This window comes from Tachysurus fulvidraco, chromosome 6 (assembly GCF_022655615.1).
Source record: "Tachysurus fulvidraco isolate hzauxx_2018 chromosome 6, HZAU_PFXX_2.0, whole genome shotgun sequence".
Taxonomy (NCBI): domain Eukaryota; kingdom Metazoa; phylum Chordata; class Actinopteri; order Siluriformes; family Bagridae; genus Tachysurus; species Tachysurus fulvidraco.
The window spans coordinates 11,273,396-11,294,900 of record NC_062523.1 but is presented as its reverse complement, the minus strand read 5'-3'; the positions used below and the strand labels follow the sequence as shown (position 1 = coordinate 11,294,900).

General features: G+C 43.2%; 1 protein-coding gene across 4 annotated transcripts; it reads right to left on the bottom strand.

The window, feature by feature from the left end:
• Positions 1–235: 235 nt before the first annotated feature.
• Positions 236–7,999, bottom strand: znf148 (zinc finger protein 148). Of its 4 annotated transcripts, none has more exons than XM_027164697.2 (8): positions 7,808–7,999; positions 7,004–7,124; positions 6,364–6,820; positions 6,054–6,179; positions 5,771–5,894; positions 5,576–5,659; positions 5,366–5,484; positions 236–5,042 (listed from the first exon to the last, which is right to left on the bottom strand). In XM_027164697.2, exons 3-8 carry the CDS (start codon positions 6,706–6,708, stop codon positions 3,441–3,443), a joined length of 2,400 nt encoding a protein of 799 aa, XP_027020498.1. In that variant the 5' UTR covers positions 6,709–6,820; positions 7,004–7,124; positions 7,808–7,999; the 3' UTR covers positions 236–3,440. The 4 variants fall into 4 exon arrangements, with proteins under 4 accessions (XP_027020498.1, XP_027020496.1, XP_047671129.1 ...); XM_027164695.2 differs by having other exon boundaries at positions 7,073–7,124; XM_047815173.1 differs by lacking the exon at positions 7,808–7,999 and adding an exon at positions 7,479–7,791 and having other exon boundaries at positions 7,073–7,124.
• Positions 8,000–21,505: the final 13,506 nt, after the last annotated feature.

The following is a 21,505-nucleotide window of genomic DNA, read 5'->3' as shown; positions in this document are numbered from 1 at the left end:
AGTCATACAAAACACTCAGAATTCAACACATTATATGGGGATATCATTGGTATTCAGCCAGGTATGTTGACAAAAGGAAAGTCTCTGTTGACTCTGTGTATTGACATATGGCAGCCAGGGCAGGAATCTACTGTAGCTTCACTACAGAGAAATGAAACACAATTGTGAAACATAATTATCCACAAAATGAGGTAAGGAGGGGGACAAATTAAAAATCAATTAAAAGAAACACCACCAAGTTCTTCTGTTGTATTTCAAAGGACATACACAAGAGATGCAATCAAGAAAAAAAAGTTTACCTCCAGGTTCTATACATTATATTGCATAAAATGAATGGTGTTCTATGGAATAAACTGGCTACAATAAAATACATACATATAAAAATATATAACCAGTGTATAAAAACAAACCAGTGGACATGCACCCCACATCAACTTGATAATAGACATGTCTATAACTAAGAAGATCAGAAAGCATCAACAGTTAATTATATCAATTTTAACAAGGGAAAAGAGGCATATTCATTCATATAGACGCTCCCATAATTCCAATGTATGGGGTTGGGGTCAGAATTAATGTAAATGTCTGTAGCAGTAAAAGAAAATAATACTAGTATACCAATATCAAACAATATCATACAAAGGTAAATGAAAAGTGTTCTCACTTCATTTTGACTTGAGTGAAATCCTGGATAATTTGAAACCTGATGGATTTTAACCCTGTAACTAACTAACATAAAAATAAAAAAAAACACTTCAAATTGTGCTCAGAATATGCATGATATATAAAGCTGCTTTCTGTTGAGTGCACAATTATGAATCTGCTTAAATAATGCAAGAGAATAGAGTTATGAGCTTCTCTGAAATTAATTCAGATTAGCTGCTGTGGTATTCTCAACTTCAGGAAGTGACAGAGAGAAAAAAAATAGTCTCTATGAATCAACAGTAACATGAGCAGTGTTCACTGAGGCCAGAACCAACAGGATTATGCAGATTGAATTAACAGAGTACATTCATTTAAAAATCCACAGAGATCCCAAAAATCACCAGTTTCTCCATCTCACTCTTAGCATACACAATACAAAATGTGCAGTTAAAAATGTACAACTTACATACATACCATCGATATAAAAGATCCACATACCCCTTTTTAAAATGGCAGAATGTTTGTGATGCTAAATAAATGAAAACAAGATGAATCATGTAAAAAAATAAAAAATAAAAATTTACACCTCCAAAATTACAACCTATAAAAAAATAAGTGAAAAATGCTCAATCATTTTGTAAAAAAACAAAAAAGGATGAATTTAAAAAAGTTTTGTGCACACCCTTTCATAATTGTTGATTTGAACCAATGAACCAATCACATCCATGTTCATATTCATAAGTATTTATAATGTAGCTGTCAATTAAATTATTATTATTAACATCAATTTAAGATCAGCTATTTCTGTAGGGCATCTGAAAAAATCCTTAGAAGCCATCATCAACAAATGGAGTAATACTGTGACATCACCAAGAAAAGGAAGTCCCTCTGCATTTTCTAAAAGGACGAGAAAAAACTAACCCAGGAGGCTGCTAGAAATATAGTATGCAATCTACAGCAACATTAAAGTAGCTGCAGGTATATTTGAAAAGTACTGTTTATTCTCAGCATGTGACAATGACGTCTCATTCTTTCCATGTCTGGACAATTTCTCACAAAAAAAAAAATTGTGGGCTCAACTTAACCACCCCAAACCATGTGTAGCAAAATGTGTTATGGTACATTTTATACATGTAATTTCACAGTAAGAACAAAAAAATATTTATTTTTTTTACATCAGAAATATCTGTTAATTTAACAGGGGTGTGTAGACTTTTTATATTCATTATACATACATACAAACATATATGCTGATAACGAGACACATCTAAGAGTCAAATGTGGGAATGTTTTCAAATTAAGTATGAGCAGTAACTATAATGTAACTATAATTTATAATAAAGATCTCTTTACAATGGAATTTGGTCTAAAGTTTAACATGGCACACCTGTAGGTTTTAAAAACCAGCATGCATGAATTACAGCTTAGGGACTTGGTTAAGATATTTCAACACACAAAAAAAGAGAAATCAAAACATACAAAAATTATATGTTGATGTGATTCATTGTTAGATGCAAGACATACATTAACGATAATTAGGGTTATAAATACTAAATAAAAGTACCAAAGATCAAAGCCATGCACCATTTGTTTCATCAAACAATGCAATGAATACATGAATGTCAATTTAGAGATAGACAAGGCAAATTTTAGTTCATATTTCAAAGACAATGATTAAAGCTACATGGCTCAACTGTAATTTCCCAATTTCATATATTTGATGGTTAACTACCAAACACACAATAGAATAACATAACAAATAAAGACATCACCAATCTCTGACCCCATAAAAGATATCCATAATTGTAATGAGGAAACTGGAAAATGTGCTTCAGAAAAAAAGAGAAATAAACATCGTTATTCAGGTTGGGATTGATCTAGTTGAATCAAAAATCCCGGGTATAAAAAGCACTGATTTCGCCCTTACAAGTGCAAATGTAACAGTTTAGCTAAATTTAAAATCATTCGTTTCTTTAGGTTCAGGGTCATAACTAAACAAACAAAAAAAAATCTTTTTTTAATAATTCACAGATACACAAAAAGGCACTACATGCAGGAAAAAACTTTTTAGGTATGCTTACTTAATCAGCTTCATTAGTGAAAAATACAACTTGAGGAATGTACTTAAATGTTGTTATCTTTATTCAATACCCCACGCTGTATTATCTGAGGTATACTCACCCAGCATAACCTAAATTAATTTCATTTCATCTCATAGGGTCATGGATTATTAGTTCCATGGATGATACCTTTTTTGTACAAAGAAAATTAAGGTGTCAATCAAGGTACCTACAAATAATCCAATGCATCAGAGCTGCATCGGGCTCCAATATAATTTAAGAGCCTTTTTAAAAAAAAAAAAAAATTTATATTACCTTCATAGTGTTGTGCAAAAATATCTTAGAATTATATAATTTCATTATATAAAATTATGAATTCATGAGTTTACATTGGAAATTTAAGAGCTTATCTGTATGTTACTGTAAGAAAGTAAATTCTCTCTTAGAGAGACTGGTTGTGCAGTATGATGTGCAGAGGAACTTTTAGAATTAAAAGAAAATACAGAAAAGTGCCTTTTACATGTACACAGACGTTAAATGAGTGTGCTGAAAACCAAAAACGACTTCCTAAAATGATTCTCATCCTGTGTGATTAAAACAATGACCAAATACAAAGAGAACATCTGGAGTTCAAATGCTTGCCATGAGACGAACATCCAATGTGGTGCTGCTTACATTCGCAGAGCAAGAATATAAAGTGCTTTTAAACAAGTAAATTTTTTAAATAGCTTTTTTTTAGCCAAATGTGTGGCTGCTTGTGGCATCTGGAGAGGCGCTCAATTGAGTTCTGGTTTCAGTAACGAGAGAGAATTCTGGAAAGTCTGATCCTCCATGACTTCTTATGCTGACCTGTCCATTGGAAACACTAAATTGTGAAGATAGTACAGACCGGTTGGTCTGGAACTGAGATCGAAAGTTCTGATCAAATGTTGCAATCTGAAACGTTTGAGTAATGCCCTGAGTGTCTGACTTTTTGGGGGACACCTGCTCCAGAAAGTCCTCAGTTGGTGACACTGAAGACGGGTTGGTTTCGTCACCTGAAAATGAGAATGAGTGCTGGGAATCAACTAAAAGTCCAAAGTGAGGTTTGTCCAGTCTCAGCGGAGAGTTCATACCTGATCGAAACCGACTAGGAGAACCAAACTGCTTGTCTGTGGAAAATAAAGGCTGCCCTCCAAGGCTTGCTCCTTCATTCACAAACGCTAGGCTCTGGCTGTTTAGGTAGCTGTCATTCTGACTGGTCCTCTCTAAAGCTTGCTGGAGAAATTTTGAATACTCTTGAAGAAGACTAGCCTTCTCTGCAGTGGGTGCTTGGGAGCTAGTACCCAAGGCCTCAGTAGGACTGCTCTCTGATACATCAGATGAATTAATGGAGATGCTGGAAGTTACTTCTGTGTCTGCTACACTGAAGCTGATCTCTGGTTGTCCATTGGCTTTGATGGAGTAGTGATCCAGGAGAGACTGTAGGACTTCATCAGGGAGCACATTCTTCTCATGGCTCGACTTGATCTCCACGTTCAGAGTCTGAGTCTCGGACAGGATTGTGGCAGGTACAGTCTCGTCTATGACCGTGGCCACAGCTGTCTGAGTAACTGAGGGCTGTGAGGAGATGCTGTTCAGGGCATACTCCCGACTGTTATTGGCCATGGTCGCCTGGAGGTAACGCTTCTTTTTGAGAAACTGCATGGCATCATCATAGTTTGTGCTGCTGCCAGCTGGCTTTGTTGGCCCAACCTGGAGTGGATCAACAGTCTCCAAGTCAGTGCTTGGCTCAACATCCAAAAGGCCTTTGTTATCAACAATTTCAAATGTATATCTTGTGACTTTTCCCTCCTCGTATGATGACAAGGGTGACAAAGGCTGTGAGTGTTCCAAAGTCTGCTGCTTTACATTCTTCTTGCTAACGATCTTCTTCAGCACTATCTTTGGAGTTGTGATCTCATCAGAAGATGCCTCCCCAGTAAGTTCCCTGCTTCCGGGAGAACAATCTGGGAGTTCGACAGAATATTCTGTCATTACATATTCATCCTTTACCTTGGTGGCAACATCATAAAGAGGAAGACATTCACTTTTGCAGAGTCTGTCTTCTTCTTTTTTCTCTTCACCCTCCACAACTTTTTCTGGGACAGAAATGTTTTGGACAACGGTGTTGCTCTTATCAGTGGACTTCTGGCGCTTTTTCTTAGGTAGCGTGCTCTCCTTGGATGGAAAGGAGAATGTGAGAGCTTCTGTGCTGGGTAGAAGGCCAACTTTGGCAGCTGCTTTATGGACCTTTCTCTCCTTATTTTCATGGCACATACGTCTATGCTTCAAAACTCTATCAGTCCTGGAGAAGTACTGAGTAGAAAAAATATCTAGGTTAGAAGTGACACTACTAAAAAACTACTTTAAAAACATGTTTGTTTTTTGTCCTTTGGTTTGTTTTATCACTGGATGTAATTTTGAAAAAAAAAATTACTGCATAAGAACTATTCTAGGATTTATTCAGATTTTCTTGGACCAGTTATTTTGGCTGCACCGAAGCTTGCAAATACTGTCTTCTAACATGCATAAGTTCACCAAAGAAAAAAATGCTGGTGTTCCATTAAAATATATTTATCGGATATGTCAAAGTATCCAAAAAGCTCAGTATGGAAATATCAAAACTGAATTACTCTAACCTGGTGACAATAATCACACTGATAGGGCTTCTCTCCACTGTGTGTCCTTTTGTGTCTCTCCATATGATATTTCTGGATGAATCTCATTCCACACTCATCACAACGAAATGGCTTTTCTCCTACAGAAGAAACAAACAATGGTTACTTTAATTGCTGGATAGACAAAACTACAGATATTGATCATGAATATGATTTTGGATTTCTTCTTACCTGTATGAATTTTCTCATGTCTCTGCAACAGGTATTTTTGAATGAAACGCATGTCACACTGACTGCACTGAAAAGGCTTTTCTCCTGGAGAGGAATTTTTTAAAATAAGTAATCATACATAAAAGGAGAGGAAATTAATGGGCAAAGATAATTCATTTTCAGCATGTTCAAGGTGTGTGCATGTGTAGGTGTTACCCGTATGGATAAAGACATGTCTCTGTAGGTGGTAATTTGTTCGAAAAGCAGCGTTGCAGTGCTCACAGACGTGTGACTTTGGGTTCTGATGTCCCAGTGAGCCATCTTCATTAATAGTAAGAATCTAAGATTATTAGATTGACAATGTCATTTTTGAATTACGTTCACCCTCACACAATGGTTCACATACAACTAGCACATTTCTTTGTGTATTTAAAACTCAAATCTGTCAGTAGGTTGCAGAAATGCCATTCCTCTTAGATTCAGTATAGTGAATGTGTACCTTTGCAGGAGACCGCTGCTTTCTTTTTTTCTTTTTGTGAGATTCTGTCAGATCCCTCTCCTGTTTCTTGTCCTTTTTATTGAGAATTAGTGGGTCGGTCAGCTTCAGTTCCTGTTTAATATTCACCTGACCGGAATTCAAATGAAAATATAATTACACAAAATAAAAACAGCTGAATGCAGGCAGCTCCATGGCACAAAATAAACAAACCTTTAACCTTTGTGCTGCAGTTGTGAGTATTTTAATCTTGCTCAGTAAATAAAAAAAGCATAAAAGGGAAGTACAACTAAAACATTTTAATATAACTTACAGGCATTTGTAGAGTATACGGTAGCTTTTGGGAAAGCCGCTGAGAGAATTCTTGTTCTCCAGCTGCATTGTTTTTCACAGTCTCCTCATGAACCATAAGTTCATCATGTGAGATAAGGTTGTGTGAGGCCAGCGTCTCACCGGCCAGATCGTCATCCTCATCTTCCTCATCGTCATCATCAGCAAGCAGGGGTTGATTGGCCAAGCTTTTTTCTCCAAGAGACATATCCAGGTTTCGTCCTCCCCTTTTGTCCAAAACAGAGGATGCTAAAGTTTGCGCTGTGTGGTGTATGTTCACAGTGCCACATTGAATCAGAATCCCATCCAACTTGTCATCGATGTTCATCTTTCTGAGTTACTTTGTTGTGGCTGTGTGGCTCCAAAAAAACAGTTGATTGTCATGGACCTTTGCTTCTCGACCTTCTTGACAGCTGGGTACTAGTCCTCTGCTAACCTAACTGAATGTTAAAGGACAAATAAAGAAAATTATTGAGCAAGGAAGGTAATGGTGCTTGATTACCATCAGTCACAAATAAATCACTATTCAATGAGCAAAACATGCAAGTTTACATTCCACAAATGATGTGAAACGTTTACAAGATGAAAATTAGGGTGATTAAAAATCCAAAATCTATATTTACACTATATCTTTTCTCCCTGATATGAAAATTAAACTATGGTTAATCCTGTTTTTACTTATGGCTGCATACCCCACATCTGGTTGAGCCAGAAGGCAGATTTATCTCATTGGTTCCCAGGAATCTAATGAAAAAAACAATGTAATTAATTTATAATTCTAATTATCAAAACGTACACAGCTTATTATCGAGGTATATTAAGACTACTAGGACGGTCCAAAACCAAAGGCCTTGCAAACTGTATCAAGACGAAACAAAATAATAAAACGCACTACTTTTTGATAAGAAATGCCCTTGTAAGAAAGTCGGTTAACAAGTTGCACTGTTAGCTAACAGTAGCTAAGTGAGCAGATAAACACAGACTGTTGCGTTAGAAAACTATGAGAATTATCTACAGCATTAGGAAGGAAAACAGCTTGCTAACGACGTGTAGCTAAATAATTAGGCTGAATTATAGCCGGAATTATGTGTACATAACTGATATGTGCGTTTCCTGCAAAGATCCATAAACGATCAGCACATAAATACACTTCAATACAGATCATATTATTTATTAACACAACAACATCGATGTCAACACGGTCACAATGGCAGCTCGATGGTTATTAGATCTCTGAGTCAGACGGATAAATCACCAGCTAGCTAGCTTTCAGACTAGCGATGTTAACTACGTTTCTTTCAGGCCTTGGAAATCAAAACAGTAGCCGGCTCTGCTAGCGTTATCTCTAACACCAAGTTACACTTAGCTTGCTAACGGTACTGCTTGTTACTTGTACAGAAAATTAGCATAAATGATACAAAACTCACCCGTACAGTTTTGTTGGTAATTTTTTAAACGTAGCAACGTTGGCTAAATGTTATTTTTTTACATCGCCAGCAGTCGTATATGATCATCAGTCATAATATTCCTGTAAAAGTTTTCGTTGCTGCTGTGCTCATTGATTAGCAACTTGCTAGCTAGAAAGCTAGTAGCGACATTCCAGGGCCGCATCCCAAATTGCAGTCTGTTGGTTATCAAGTGCACTAGATGGGACGCTGATGTCACGGTGACGTCGTGTACTTACATAGTAAGCGTGTCGGGGTTTGACATACGTCCGGTCTCTTTCCCACTGTACATCCATTTGCACTGCATTGTGGGGCTTCATTATTTCAGAGGATGCAGCTCAGATGTGTGCAGTATGGCTAATAAGATGTACTGTAGTCTATTAAGGGTTTTTTTCCCCCTAATTTTTCATACAGTGCAATGCCAGTGTTGGTACATAATACAAAAAGAATCCAAACATTTTATCTAAAACAAAAAGATCTCTTAAAATTTAAATTGAAAATTAAGTTTGTTTATGTCTTGACACCTTGCAAATTATAGTTCATATCCTATACACCAGTTCCAACAATAATAAAAATAAATTGAAAGGTCAAGGGGATGCGGTAAGTGGTTAAGGTGTTGGATTAGTAATCAGAAGGTTGTGAGTTCAAATTCCAGGTCCTGGCTGCCACATCTGGCCCCCTGAGCAAGGCCCTTAAACCCCCCCCCCCCCCCCCATATAAATTTAAATAAAAAATGTAAGTCACTCTGGATAAGGGTGTCTTTTAAATTTATGTAACCCTTGCTTAACATCTAAGATTCCTTCCTAGCTTAGAAAAACTCTCTGATATTTCATGCTTGTTTTCTGCCCTTTCTTGTCAGCCCAAGATATCCAGGTGGTCTCATTTGGGCTGTTGATAACAGAGCAACTTACCAAACAATAACCGACAGCACTCATGAATAATTATTCTCAATATTGAGGATGAGAATCACCGGGATTGCTCTCTATTGAGAATCTCTCAACCACTGATACTGTTCTTTATTGAGGTCGAGAATCACTGGTATTGCTCCATACTGAGAATCACTCAACCACTGATACGGTTCTTTATTGAGGATGAGAATCACTAGGAGCCAGAGGTGGGAAGTAACGGAGTAAAAATACTTCGTTACTGTGCTTCAGTAAATTTTTCTGGTATCAGTACTTTACTCCACTATTTATTTTTCGGGCCAGAGCCGGAGTAAATAAATGGACTACACTAGGCAGGCTGCATTTTTTGGGCCCCTCTCCATTCGATGTTATTTAAGAATTGAAATCTGAAACTTACCAAAGTTACTACTCACTCACTCACTCACTCACTCACTCACTCACTCACTCATTTTCTACCGCTTATCCGACCAAAGTCACTAATAAAAGTTCATTCACATTTTACATAGCCCAGTCTTTAGTTACAAATTGGTTATGTTGTATATTAAACAGTCTATTTTGTATATTAAACAGACTATTTTTGATATTCATTATTTATAAGTCATTACACGGCTGTATTAAATACTATTAAATTATCCTCATCCATTGGGACTGGGTAGCTTGTTAATATTGGGCGATATTGGGCTCACTTCTGGCTGGCTGCTGTTCTTCCATCAGTTTGTCGTTCTGTGATGGTGCTGATGTTGACGGCACGGGCGCCACAGTGTCTTCTGCCGCATCTTCCACCGCGTTTTCCGCCGCATTTCCCGCCACATCTTCCACCACGTCTTCCGCTGCATTTCCCGCCGCATCTTCCACCGCGTCTTCCGCCGCATTTCCCGCCGCATCTTCCACCGCATCTTCTGCCGCATTTCCCGCCGCATCTTCCACCGCGTCTTCCGCCGCATTTCCCGCCGCATCTTCCACCGCGTCTTCTGCCGCATTTCCCGCCGCGTCTTCCGCCGCATTTCCCGCCGCATCTTCCACCGCGTCTTCCACCGCATTTCCCGCCGCATCTTCCACCGCGTCTTCCGCCGCATTTCCCGCCGCATCTTCCACCGCGTCTTACATTTACATTTACATTTACAGCATTTGGCAGACGCCCTTATCCAGAGCGACGTACATAAGTGCTTAAATCTCTAACATTGAATACATTAATGCTGGTTCACTAGGTTACATACTTAAGATACCATGAGTTTAAAACATTTGTTCAAAGTTATAATGAAAAAGTGTCAAAGGTTTTTTTTTTTCAAATGCAATAGATAAGGAAAGAAGTGCTAGTTGAAGTGTTTCCTGAATAAGTAGGTCTTCAAACACCGCTTGAAAATAGCCAGTGTCTCAACTGTCCGGACCTCTAGGGGAAGTTCATTCCATCACCTTGGTGCCAGAACAGAGAAGAGTCTTGTAGTATACTTGCCTCTTACCCTGAGAGATGGTGGAACCAGTCGAGCAGTGCTGGTAGATCGGAGGGTGCAAGGTGCAGTGCGAGGAATGATGAGGGCTTTGAGGTAAGAGGGAGCTGGTCCATTTTTGGCTTTGTAGGCCAGCATCAGTGTTTTGAATCGGATGCGTGCAGCTACAGGAAGCCAGTGGAGGGATCGCAGCAGCAGGGTGGTATGCAAGAACTTTGGCAGGTTGAAAACAAGCCGGGCAGCTGCATTTTGGATCATTTGCAGAGGACAGATTGTGTTCATAGGTAGACCTGCCAGCAGTGCATTGCAGTAATCCAGTCTAGAAATGACAAGAGACTGAACAAGTACCTGAGCAGTCTGTGTGGACAAAAATGGCCGAATCCTTCTAATGTTGTAGAGAAGAAACCGACATGAGCGAGTCACATTAGCAACATGAGAGGAAAAGGACAGTTGATTGTCCAAGGTTACCCCAAAGTTGCGAGCTGTGGCTGATTTCTGCCAGACATGTTGAGATCCGGTCAGAAGCTGTGGCATCTGAGGGTGGGAACGAGAAGATAAGTTGTGTATCATCAGCATAGCAGTGGTAAGAGAACCCATGTGATGAAATAACTTCCCCAAGACAGTGGGTATACAGGGAGAAAAGAAGAGGACCAAGTACTGAGCCCTGTGGGACGCCAGTGGAGAGTCTGCGTGGAGCAGATGTCAAGGACATGGAAGGACGCTCATATCAGGTAACATGGAGGGGTAGGAGGCAAACCATTCCCAAGCTGATCCGCAAATACCAAGACTCTTGAGGGTGGATAAGAGAGTCTTGTGGTTGACCGTATCAAACGCTGCTGAAAGGTCAAGGAGGATAAGGACGGATGACAGTTTGGCTGATCTAGCAGTATGTAGCTTCTCAGAGACATCCAAAAGGGCTGTCTCTGTAGAGTGAGCTGCTTTAAATCCAGACTGGTTGGGATCTTGGAGGTTGTTCTGTGAGAGATAGACAGACAGTTGATTATAGACAATGCGTTCAAGAATTTTTGAAAGAAATGAGAGAAGTGATACCGGTCTGTAGTTACTGATGTCTGATGGATCCAGAGCAGGTTTCTTTAGGATGGGAATAACCCTTGCTCTCTTGAAAGTAGTTGGTACCTGACCAGATGCTATGGATCTATTGACGATAGTGGAAATGAACGGCAAGAGGTCTTGTGAGATGGTCTGGAGCATAGTGGTAGGGAGTGGATCCAATGGGCAGGTGGTAGGATTGCAGGACTGGATGAGTTGTAAAATCTCTTCTGCTGCCACAGTTGAGAAATGTGACAACGAAGGTGTAGGGGAATGCATACTCTGAGATGTAAGTGCAGTCGGGGCTGAAGTGAAGGTCCGGCAGATTTCCTCAATCTTCTCCTGGTAGAAAGAAGCAAAGTCTTCTGCAGTCAGGGAGGATGGAGAAGGTGGAGCCGGGGGGTTGAGCAGAGAAGAGATGATGATGTGGAATTTCCGAGGGTCATGTGAGGAAGCTTCAAGCTTTTCCTTGTAGAAGGAAGTCTTGGCAGAAGTCACATCTGAGGAGAACTTGACAAGAAGTGTTCTGTAAAAATCAAGATCTGCATCAAGTTGTGATTTCTTCCACTTTCTCTCTGATGATCTTAGCTCTCTTCGATTGTTGCGCAGCACATCTGAAAGCCAAGGAGCAGAACAAGAAGTTTTCTTGGGTTTAGTGAACATAGGGCAGAGGAAGTCCATAGTTGAGGAAAGAGATGAGAGGAAAGTATCTGTGGCCGAGTCCAAGGGTAGTGAGGAAAAAGACAGTATCAGGAAGGGAAGAAAGAGTGCCAGAAGCTACAGATGAAGGGGAAACAGAGTGAAGGTCTTCCGCCGCATTTCCTGCCGCATCTTCCGCCGCATTTCCCACCGCATCTTCCACCGCGTCTTCCGCCGCATTTCCCGCCGCATCTTCCGCCGCATCTTCCACCGCGTCTTCCGCCGCATCTCCCGCTGCATCTTCCGCCGCATCTTCCACCGCGTCTTCCGCCGCATTTCCCGCCACATCTTCCACCGCGTCTTCAGCCGCATTTCCCGCCGCATCTTCCACCGCGTTCACAGCTGTCAGACGGCTGCCCGACAGAAACTTTTGCAAAGCCCCCCGCTGTCTCTTCTTTTGTTCTTCTTCATTTTTTTTCTTTTTACGTTTTGCCGCACCCGAAAGCATCTTCAAAGTCAGCCTACTACTACTCAAAACACACCTGCCTGCTATATTTGTTGTCCTGCTCTGACGTCTGACCGCCGCTGACGTCTCCTCGGACTTAACTGGCTGGCGCCTCTATATAAATACAGTCTATGGTTTAAATAAACATCGTCACTATTTTTATTTAATTAATAAATAATGAAATAAATTGTAGATAGGACATTTGTACATTTAATTTTATTTTTATTATAATTCATATATATATATATATATATATATATATATATATATATATATATATATATATATTTTTTTTTTTTTTGTCCCTCTGTCTGGGCCCCATCCCGCCAATCGGGCCCTAGGCACATGCCTAGTTTGCCTTTGCGTTAATCCGGCTCTGTATATACAGTATAATGTATCACCAAGGCCATATCCCAAACTGTAGGGAGATTCCAGCTCTGTCCTTGAAAACAACTCAAAATTATTGTGATGTTTTACAAATGACAAAATTAATGTTAATTAAATTAAGCACTTCGTGTTTTTTGGGTTGACACCAGGGGCGGTTCTAGGATTTTATCTTTAGGGGGGTTTAGCCCTTAGTGAGAATTTAAAACAAGAAGAGTTCTATACTATATATTATATGACAACTCTGGTAATAAGAATAGTGAAATTTCACTGCTTTTGGTTGCTGACTTTCCGCCAATTAACGTTATAGATAAACGCCTCCAGCTCTGACTGCGCATGCACGCTGCGCGTACCTGTGCTTTTCCGTTCAAATGAAGTAGACAGCTGAAGACGCACTTTTGAAAGACTACAACACACGCGTGTAAAAGTTAGGGATAAAAGCAAAGTTTAAAAAAAAGCTTTTGGATCAAACCGATAAATAATTTTCTTTCCCATCGACGACATGTCCTGCATTTTAACGTAATTTTTATTTTTTATTTATCAAAGTAAAAATGATGCTTTTAGGGTGGCTGAGATTACAGACAGGGGGCTGAAGCCACCCTAAAAAAGGGCTAGAACCGCCCCTGGTTGACACACTTTGCAACGCATTCGCCAGGAATCCTTTGTGATGCCGATTATTTCAAACATCTCCCTCATATATGGCCATGTGTGTTCAGGAATGTCCTCATTGTTAGTTATTTTAACATCGTTGACTCCCTCTGAAATAACATTAGCCATTCCTTTTGTAGGTGTGCTGCTCATTAGCTCCGCTATCCTTAGTCTATGTCTGATAGCCAGTAAATAATACAGTACACCAGTCACATGGGGGAAAAGCCACACAATGATAGGATGATAGGCTGGAAACAGCGCTCAATGAGAAGAAATAATACTAAAAGTAACGAGTCCGTTTTGAAAATGTAAGAAGTAAAAAGTACAGATATTTGTGTAAAAATGTAATGAGTAAAAGTAAAACAGAGCCGGATTAATGCAAAGGCAAACTAGGCATGTCCCTAGGCCCGATTGGCGGGATGGGGCCCAGACAGAGGGACAAAAATATATATTAGGCTCTAGCGGGACAACAAATATAGCAGGCAGGTGTGTTTTGGAAGATGCGGTGGGTGGGAAATGCAGCGGGAAATGCGGCTGAAGACGCGGTGGAAGATGCGGCGGAAGATGCGGCGGGAAATGCAGCGGGAAATGCGGCAGAAGACGCGGTGGAAGATGCGGCGGGAAATGCAGCGGGAAATGCGGCAGAAGACGCGGTGGAAGATGCGGTGGAAGATGTGTCGGGAAATGCGGCAGAAGACGTGGTGGAAGATGCGGCGGGAAATGCGGCGGAAGACGCTGTGGAAGACGCGGCGGGAAATGCGGCGGAAGACACGGTGGAAGATGCGGCGGAAGCCGCCATGGAAGATGCGGCGGGAAATGCGGCGGAAGACGCGGCGGAAGACGCGGTGGAAGATGCGGTGGGAAATGCAGCGGGAAATGCGGCGGAAGACGCAGTGGAAGATGCGGCGGAAGACGCGGTGGAAGATGCGGTGGGCAATGCGGCGGAAGACGCAGCGGGAAATGTGGTGGAAGACGCGGTGGAAGATGCGGCGGAAGACGCGGTGGAAGATGCGGTGGGAAATGCGGCGGAAGACGCGGCGGGAAATGCGGCGGAAGACGCGGTGGAAGATGCAGCAGAAGACACTGTGGCGCCCGTGCCGTCAACATCAGCGCCGTCACAGAATGACAAACTGATGGAAGAACAGCAGCCAGCCAGAAGTGAGCCCAATATCGTTTTTGCAGCAGCCTCTAGACCCAGAAAGGGTATTAACAAGCTACCCAGTCCCAATGGATGAGGATAATTTAATAGCATTTAATAGAGCCGTGTAATGACGTATAAATAATGAATATCAAAAAATAGTCTGTTTAATATACAAAATAGACTGTTTAATATACAACATAACCAATTTGTAACTAAAGACTGGGCTATGTAAAATGTGAATTAACTTTTATTAGTAACTATGGTCGGATAAGCGGTAGAAAATGAGTGAGTGAGTGAATGAGTGAGTGAGTGAGTAGTAACTTTGGTAAGTTTCAGATTTCAATTCATAAATAACATCGATGGAGAGGGGCCCAAAAAATGCAGCCTGCCTAGTGTAGTCCATTTATTTAATCCGGCTCTGTATATATATCCTATACATATATATATATATATATATATATATATATATATATATATATATATATATATATATATATATATATATATCCCCTCCTTGAACCGCCACCTTATTGTGGTGGAGGGGTTTGCGTGCCTGAATGATCCTAGGAGCTATGTTGTCTGGGGCTTTCTGCCCCTGGTAGGGTCTCCCAAGGCAAACAGGTCCTAGGTGACAGGCCAGACAAAGAGCGGTTCAAAAACCTCTTATGAAGAATATTAAAGCAAGGTCCGTGACGTCGCCCGGTATGGCGCAACCGGGGCCCCACCCTGGAGCCAGGCCCGGGTTTGGGGCTCGCATGCGAGCGCCTGGTGGCCGGGTCTTACCCCACGGGGCCCGGCCGGGCTCAGCCCGAAAGACGTGGGGCCGATCTCCTGTGGGCCCACCACCTGCAGGAGAAACTGTAAGGGGCGGGTGCAATGTGGATTGGGTGGCAGTCGTAGGGGGGGGCCTCGGCGACCCAATCTCTGGACACGGAATCTGACTCTAGGGACATGGAATGTCACCTCGCTGGGGGGGAAGGAGCCTGAGCTGGTGCGGGAAGTTGAGAGATACCGACTAGAGATAGTTGGGCTCACCTCCACGCACAGCTTGGGCTCTGGAACCCAACTCCTCGAGAGAGGCTGGACTCTCTACTACTCTGGAGTTGCCCACGGTGAGAGGCGGCGGGCTGGTGTGGGCTTGCTCATAGCCCCCCAGCTCAGCAGCCATGTGTTGGCGTTTACCCCGGTGAACGAGATGGTCGTTTCCCTGTGCCTTCGGGTCGGGGAGAGGTCTCTCACTGTTATTTGTACTTATGGGCCAAATGGCAATGTGGAGTACCCGGCCTTCTTGGCGTCTCTGGGAGGGGTGCTAGAAAACGCCCCGACCGGGGACTCCGTCGTTCTACTGGGGGACTTCAATGCTCACGTGGGCAGTGACACCTGGAGACAGTGACACCTGGAGGGGCGTGATTGGGAGGAACGGCCCCCCCAACCTGAACCCGAGTGATGTTCTGTTATTGGACTTCTGTGCTAGTCACAGTTTGTCCATAATGAACACCATGTTCAAGCATAAGGGTGTCCATCAGTACACATGGCACCAGGACACCCTAGGTCGGAAGACAATGATCGACTTTGTGGTTCTTTCATCTGACCTCCGGCCGTATGTCTTGGACACTCGGGTAAAGAGAGGGGCGGAGCTGTCAACTGATCACCACCTGGTGGTGAGTTGGGTTCGATGTCAGGGGAGGAAGTTGGACAGACTTGGCAGACCCAAATGTACTGTGAGGGTCCGCTGGGAACGTTTGGCAGAGTCTCCTGTCAGAGAGATCTTCAACTCTCACCTCCGGCAGAGCTTCAACCAGATCCCGAGGGAGGCTGGAGACATTGAGTCCGAGTGGACCATGTTCTCCACCTCCATTGTCGATGCAGCCGCACGGAGCTGTGGCCGTAAGGTCTCCGGTGCCTGTCATGGTGGCAATCCCCGAACCCGGTGGTGGACCACGGAAGTAAGGGATGCCGTCAAGCTGAAGAAGGAGTCCTATCGAGCCTGGTTGGCTCGGGGGACTCCGGAGGCAGCTGATAGGTACCGGAGGGCCAAGCGAGCTTCAGCCCGGGCGGTTGCAGAGGCAAAAACTAGGGCCTAGGAGGAGTTCGGTGAGGCCATGGAGAAGGACTATCGGTTGGCCTCGAAGAAATTCTGGAAAACCGTCCGGCGTCTCAGGAGGGGGAAGCAGTGCCCTGCGCACACTGTTTACAGTGGGAATGGGAATCTGCTGACTTCGACTGGTGACATTCTCGGACAGTGGAAGGAGTACTTCGAGGATCTCCTCAACCCCACCAACATGTCTTCCAGTGAGGAAGCAGAGGCAGAGGGCTCGGTTGTGGACTCATTGATCCCCCAAGCTGAGGTCACTGAGGTAGTTGAGAAGCTCCTTGGTGGCAAGGCACCGGGGGTGGATGAGATCCGCCCTGAGTACCTTAAGTCTCTGGATATTGTGGGGCTGTCTTGGCTGACACGACTCTGCAACATCGTGTGGCGGTTGGGGACAGTGCCTCTGGACTGGCAGACTGGGGTGGTGGTCCCTCTGTTTAAGAAGGGGGACCAGAGGGTGTGTTCCAACTACAGGGGGATCACACTCCTCAGCCTCCCCGGAAAAGTCTATGCCAGGGTACTGGAGAGGAGAATTCGGCCGATAGTCGAACCTCGGATTCAGGAGGAACAATGCGGATTTCGTCCTGGTCGTGGAACATTAGACCATCTCTATACCCTCACCAGGTTGCTGGAGGGTTCATGGGAGTTTGCCCAACCAGTCCACATGTGTTTTGTGGATCTGGAGAAGGCATTCGACTGTGTCCCTCGTGGTGACCTGTGGGGGGTGCTCTGGGAGTATGGAGTCCGTGGCCCTCTGCTAAGGGCTGTCCGGTCCCTATATGACCGGAGCAGGAGTTTGGTTCGCACTGCCGGCAGTAAGTCAGACTTGTTCCCAGTGCATGTTGGACTCCGACAGGGCTGCCCTTTGTCACCGGTCCTGTTCATTATTTATATGGACAAGAATTCTAGGCGCAGTCGGGGGCCGGAGGGAGTCCGGTTTGGGGACCACAAGATTTCGTCTCTGCTTTTTGCAGATGATGTTGTTCTGTTGGCTTCTTCAAATCAGGACCTTCAGCGTGCACTGGGACAGTTTGCAGCTGAGTGTGAAGCGGCGGGGATGAGAATCAGCACCTTCAAGTCCGAGGCCATGGTTCTCAGCCGGAAAAGGGTGGCTTGCCCCCTTCAGGTTGGTGGAGAGTTCCTGCCTCAAGTGGAGGAGTTTAAGTATCTTAGGGTCCTGTTCACGAGTGAGGGAAGGATGGAGCGGGAGATCGACAGGCGGATCGGTGTATCTTCTGCAGTGATGCGGTCGATATACCGATCTGTTGTGGTGAAGAGAGAGCTGAGCCGTAAGGCGAAGCTCTCTATTTACCAGTCAATCTACGTTCCTACCCTCACCTATGGTCATGAGCTTTGGGTCATGACAGAAAGGACAAGATCCCGGATACAGGCGGCTGAAATGAGTTTCCTCCGTAGGGTGGCTGGGCGCTCCCTTAGAGATAGGGTGAGGAGCTCAGTCACTCGGGAGGAGCTCAGAGAGCCTCTGCTCCTCCACATCGAGAGGGGTCAGCTGAGGTGGCTCGGGCATCTGTTTCGGATGCCTTCTGGACGCCTCCCTGGGGAGGTGTTCCGGGCATGTCCAACCGGGAGGAGGCCCCGAGGAAGACCTAGGACACGCTGGAGGGACTATGTCTCTCGGCTGGCCTCGGAATGCCTCGGTATTCCCCCGGAAGAGCTGGGGAGAGGGGAGTCTGGGTGTCCCTGCTTAGACTGCTGCCCCCGCGACCCGGCCCCGGATAAGCGGTAGAAAATGGATGGATATATATATAAAACATAATGTCCAGTTGTGGTAGTAGTCAGTGTTGTAGTCTACGTGATACGCAGGCTACCCACTAGGAAATGTCAAGGATTTCCGTATACCCACTAGAAAATGCCAAGGATTTCCGTATACCCACTTAAAAAGCGTGAGGATACGTAACAATATCGTTTTGTGACAGAACTTTCATTCATAAATTCACCCCGTCTGTGTTGCGAACACAGACTGTGGTTGCGATTGCGAATCACTAACGTTTTTGGACCATTGGGGCTTCCGTGGCCTGTGACCTGATCTGACGTCACCTACCAAGGAGGAAAATTAGTTGCTTGGTGGTGTTTTGTGGTGCAAATTTGAAATTAACTAACTAATGTAAAAGAAGATATGAAACGAAAGCAGACTCAAACTACACTCTGAGTGTTTTCGGAAGCCTGCGCCGAAAGCTACAGCAGCTTCGGGTGACATTTCACCCACAGCCCGAGTACAAATGTATTTGGAAAGCTTTGTAAACTACCAGTTATCATAATATTCTGCAATGAACAAATGTTTTTGTTCACCATGAAATGTACATTGAAAATTGACAGCTAATAAAACCTGTGCTCCAGGTCCCATATTTATATAATATTTAAGGCTAAATGTAGCTCTTAAAGGTACAGTTCACCCAAAAATGATAATTGTGTTATTTCCTCACCCTCAATTTGTTCCAAAACTGCACGAGTTTCTTTCTTCTGTTTAACACAAAAGATGATATTTTTGAAAAATGTTGGTAATCAGACAGTTGGCAGCACCCACTGACTTTCATAGTCTATATTTTTTTCCTACTGTGAAAGTCAATGGGTGCTGCCAACTGTCTGATTACATTTAGCCTTAAATGTTATATGAATATGGGACCTGGTGCACAGGTTTTATCAGCTGACTGTCTTTTGTTGCTTATCATAAATTGGAATGTTGATAACACATAAGCAGTCTTTAATAATGCTCTCAATTATATGTAGATGCATATTTTATGCATTAGTGAGTGTGGTGGTGCCTATGGGGTGTCGCTCTAGGATGGGTGCGTATGAGGCTGGGGGGGATCACAGTATACTCACTACAAAAAACTAGACTACACCACTGGTAGTAGTCAGAGCCAGATTAAATAAATGGACTACACTAGGCAGGCTGCATTTTTTGGGCCCCTCTCCATCGATGTTATTTATGAATTGAAATCTGAAACTTACCAAAGTTACTACTCACTCACTCACTCACACTCATTTTCTACCGCTTATCCGACCAAAGTTACTAATAAAAGTTAATTCACATTTTACATAGCCCAGACTTTAGTTACAAATTGTTTATGTATATTAAACAGTCTATATTATATATTAAACATACTATTTTTTGATATTCATTATTTATACGTCATTACACGGCTCTATTAAATGCTATTAAATTATCCTCATCCATTGGGACTGGGTAGCTTGTTAATACCCTTTCTGGGTCTAGAGGCTGCTGCAAAACGATATTGGGCTCACTTCTGGCTGGCTACTGTTCTTCCATCAGTTTGTCGCTCTGTGACGGCGCTGATGTTGACGGCACGGGCGCCACAGTGTCTTCTGCCGCATCTTCCCCCGCATTTCCCGCCGCATCTTTCACAGCGTCTTCCGCCGCATTTCCCGCCGCATTTCCCGCCGCATTTCCCGCCGCATCTTCTGCCTCATTTCCCGCCGCATCTTCCGCCGCATTTCCCGCTGCATCTTCCACCGTGTCTTACGCCGCATTTCCCGCCGCATTTTCCACCGCGTCTTCCGCCGCATTTCCCGCCGCGTCTTCCACCGCGTCTTCTGCCGCATTTCCCGCCGCGTCTTCCGCCGCATTTCCCGCCGCATCTTCCACCGCGTCTTCCGCCGCATTTCCCGCCGCATCTTCCACCGCATCTTCCACTGCGTCTTCCGCCGCATTTCCCGCCGCATCATTCGCCGCATTTCCCGCCACATCTTCCACCGTGTCTTCTGCCGCATTTCCCGCCGCATCTTCCACCGCGTCTTCAGCTGCATTTCCCGCCGCATCTTCCACCGCGTTCACAGCTGTCAGACGGCTGCCCAACAGAAACTTTTGCAAAGCCCCCCGCTGTCTCTTCTTTTGTTCTTCTTCATTTTTTTTCTTTTTACGTTTTGCCGCACCCGAAAGCATCTTCACTACTACTACTCAAAACACACCTGCCTGCTATATTTGTTGTCCCGCTCTGACGTCTAACCGCCGCTGACGTCTCCTTGGACTTAACTGGCTGGCGCCTCTATATAAATACAGTCTATGGTTTAAATAAACATCGCCACTATTTTTATTTAATTAATAAATAATGAAATAAACTGTAGATAGGACATTTGTACATTTTATTTCATTTTTATTATAATTTATTTTATATATATATATATAAAATAAATTATAATAAAAATAAAATAAAATGTACAAATGTCAAAAATAAATGAATTATATATATATATATATATATATTTATTTATTTATTTATTTATTTTTGTCCCTCTGTCTGGGCCCCATCCCGCCAATCGGGCCCTAGGCACATGCCTAGTTTGCCTTTGCGTTAATCCGGCTCTGGTAGTAGTATCGGCGACTTTTTACTTAAGTACATGTCAGAGCCCATACTTCTTTACTTTAACTTGAGTAAAAGAGTGTAGTCACTACTTCCACTTTTACTGGAGTCTTTTCAAAAATGAGTATCTGTACTTCTACTTGAGTAAAGGATGTGTGTACTTTTGCCACCTCTGCTAGGAGCACATGGAGACTGATGAAGCAACATTTATACTGTAAACTCTGGTAAAGCTCTGATGCAAATACCCAGACCTCCTGCCAGGGCCATTTATCCTGCATTAGAGCATCACTTCCTTTACCCAAAAGGACCCCCTTACAGGACACAATCAGGGTTTATTAATGCACTAGGCTGTAGCCTAGTGACCCACAGTGCTCAGGGGTCCTCTGTTCAACAATTTTAATTCTATTTTTTAACAGTTCTATCAAATCCCACACATGTATTTGATTGTGTCATAATTAACACTTCTATAGTTGTAATTACTAGTGTTACTGGACACTAGTACTAATTCTGAACTCATTTTGTTGC

Excerpts from the sequence above, each read along its gene's own strand:
- znf148 (XM_027164697.2), bottom strand. The coding sequence starts at position 6,708 with ATGAACATCGATGACAAGTTGGATGGGATTCTGATTCAATGTGGCACT. Across the intron at positions 6,180-6,363 it reads CGTATACTCTACAAATGCCT|GTGAATATTAAACAGGAACT; the intron begins GTAAGTTATATT and ends AATTCCGGTCAG. Across the intron at positions 5,660-5,770 it reads ACATGTCTTTATCCATACGG|GAGAAAAGCCTTTTCAGTGC; the intron begins GTAACACCTACA and ends ATTCCTCTCCAG.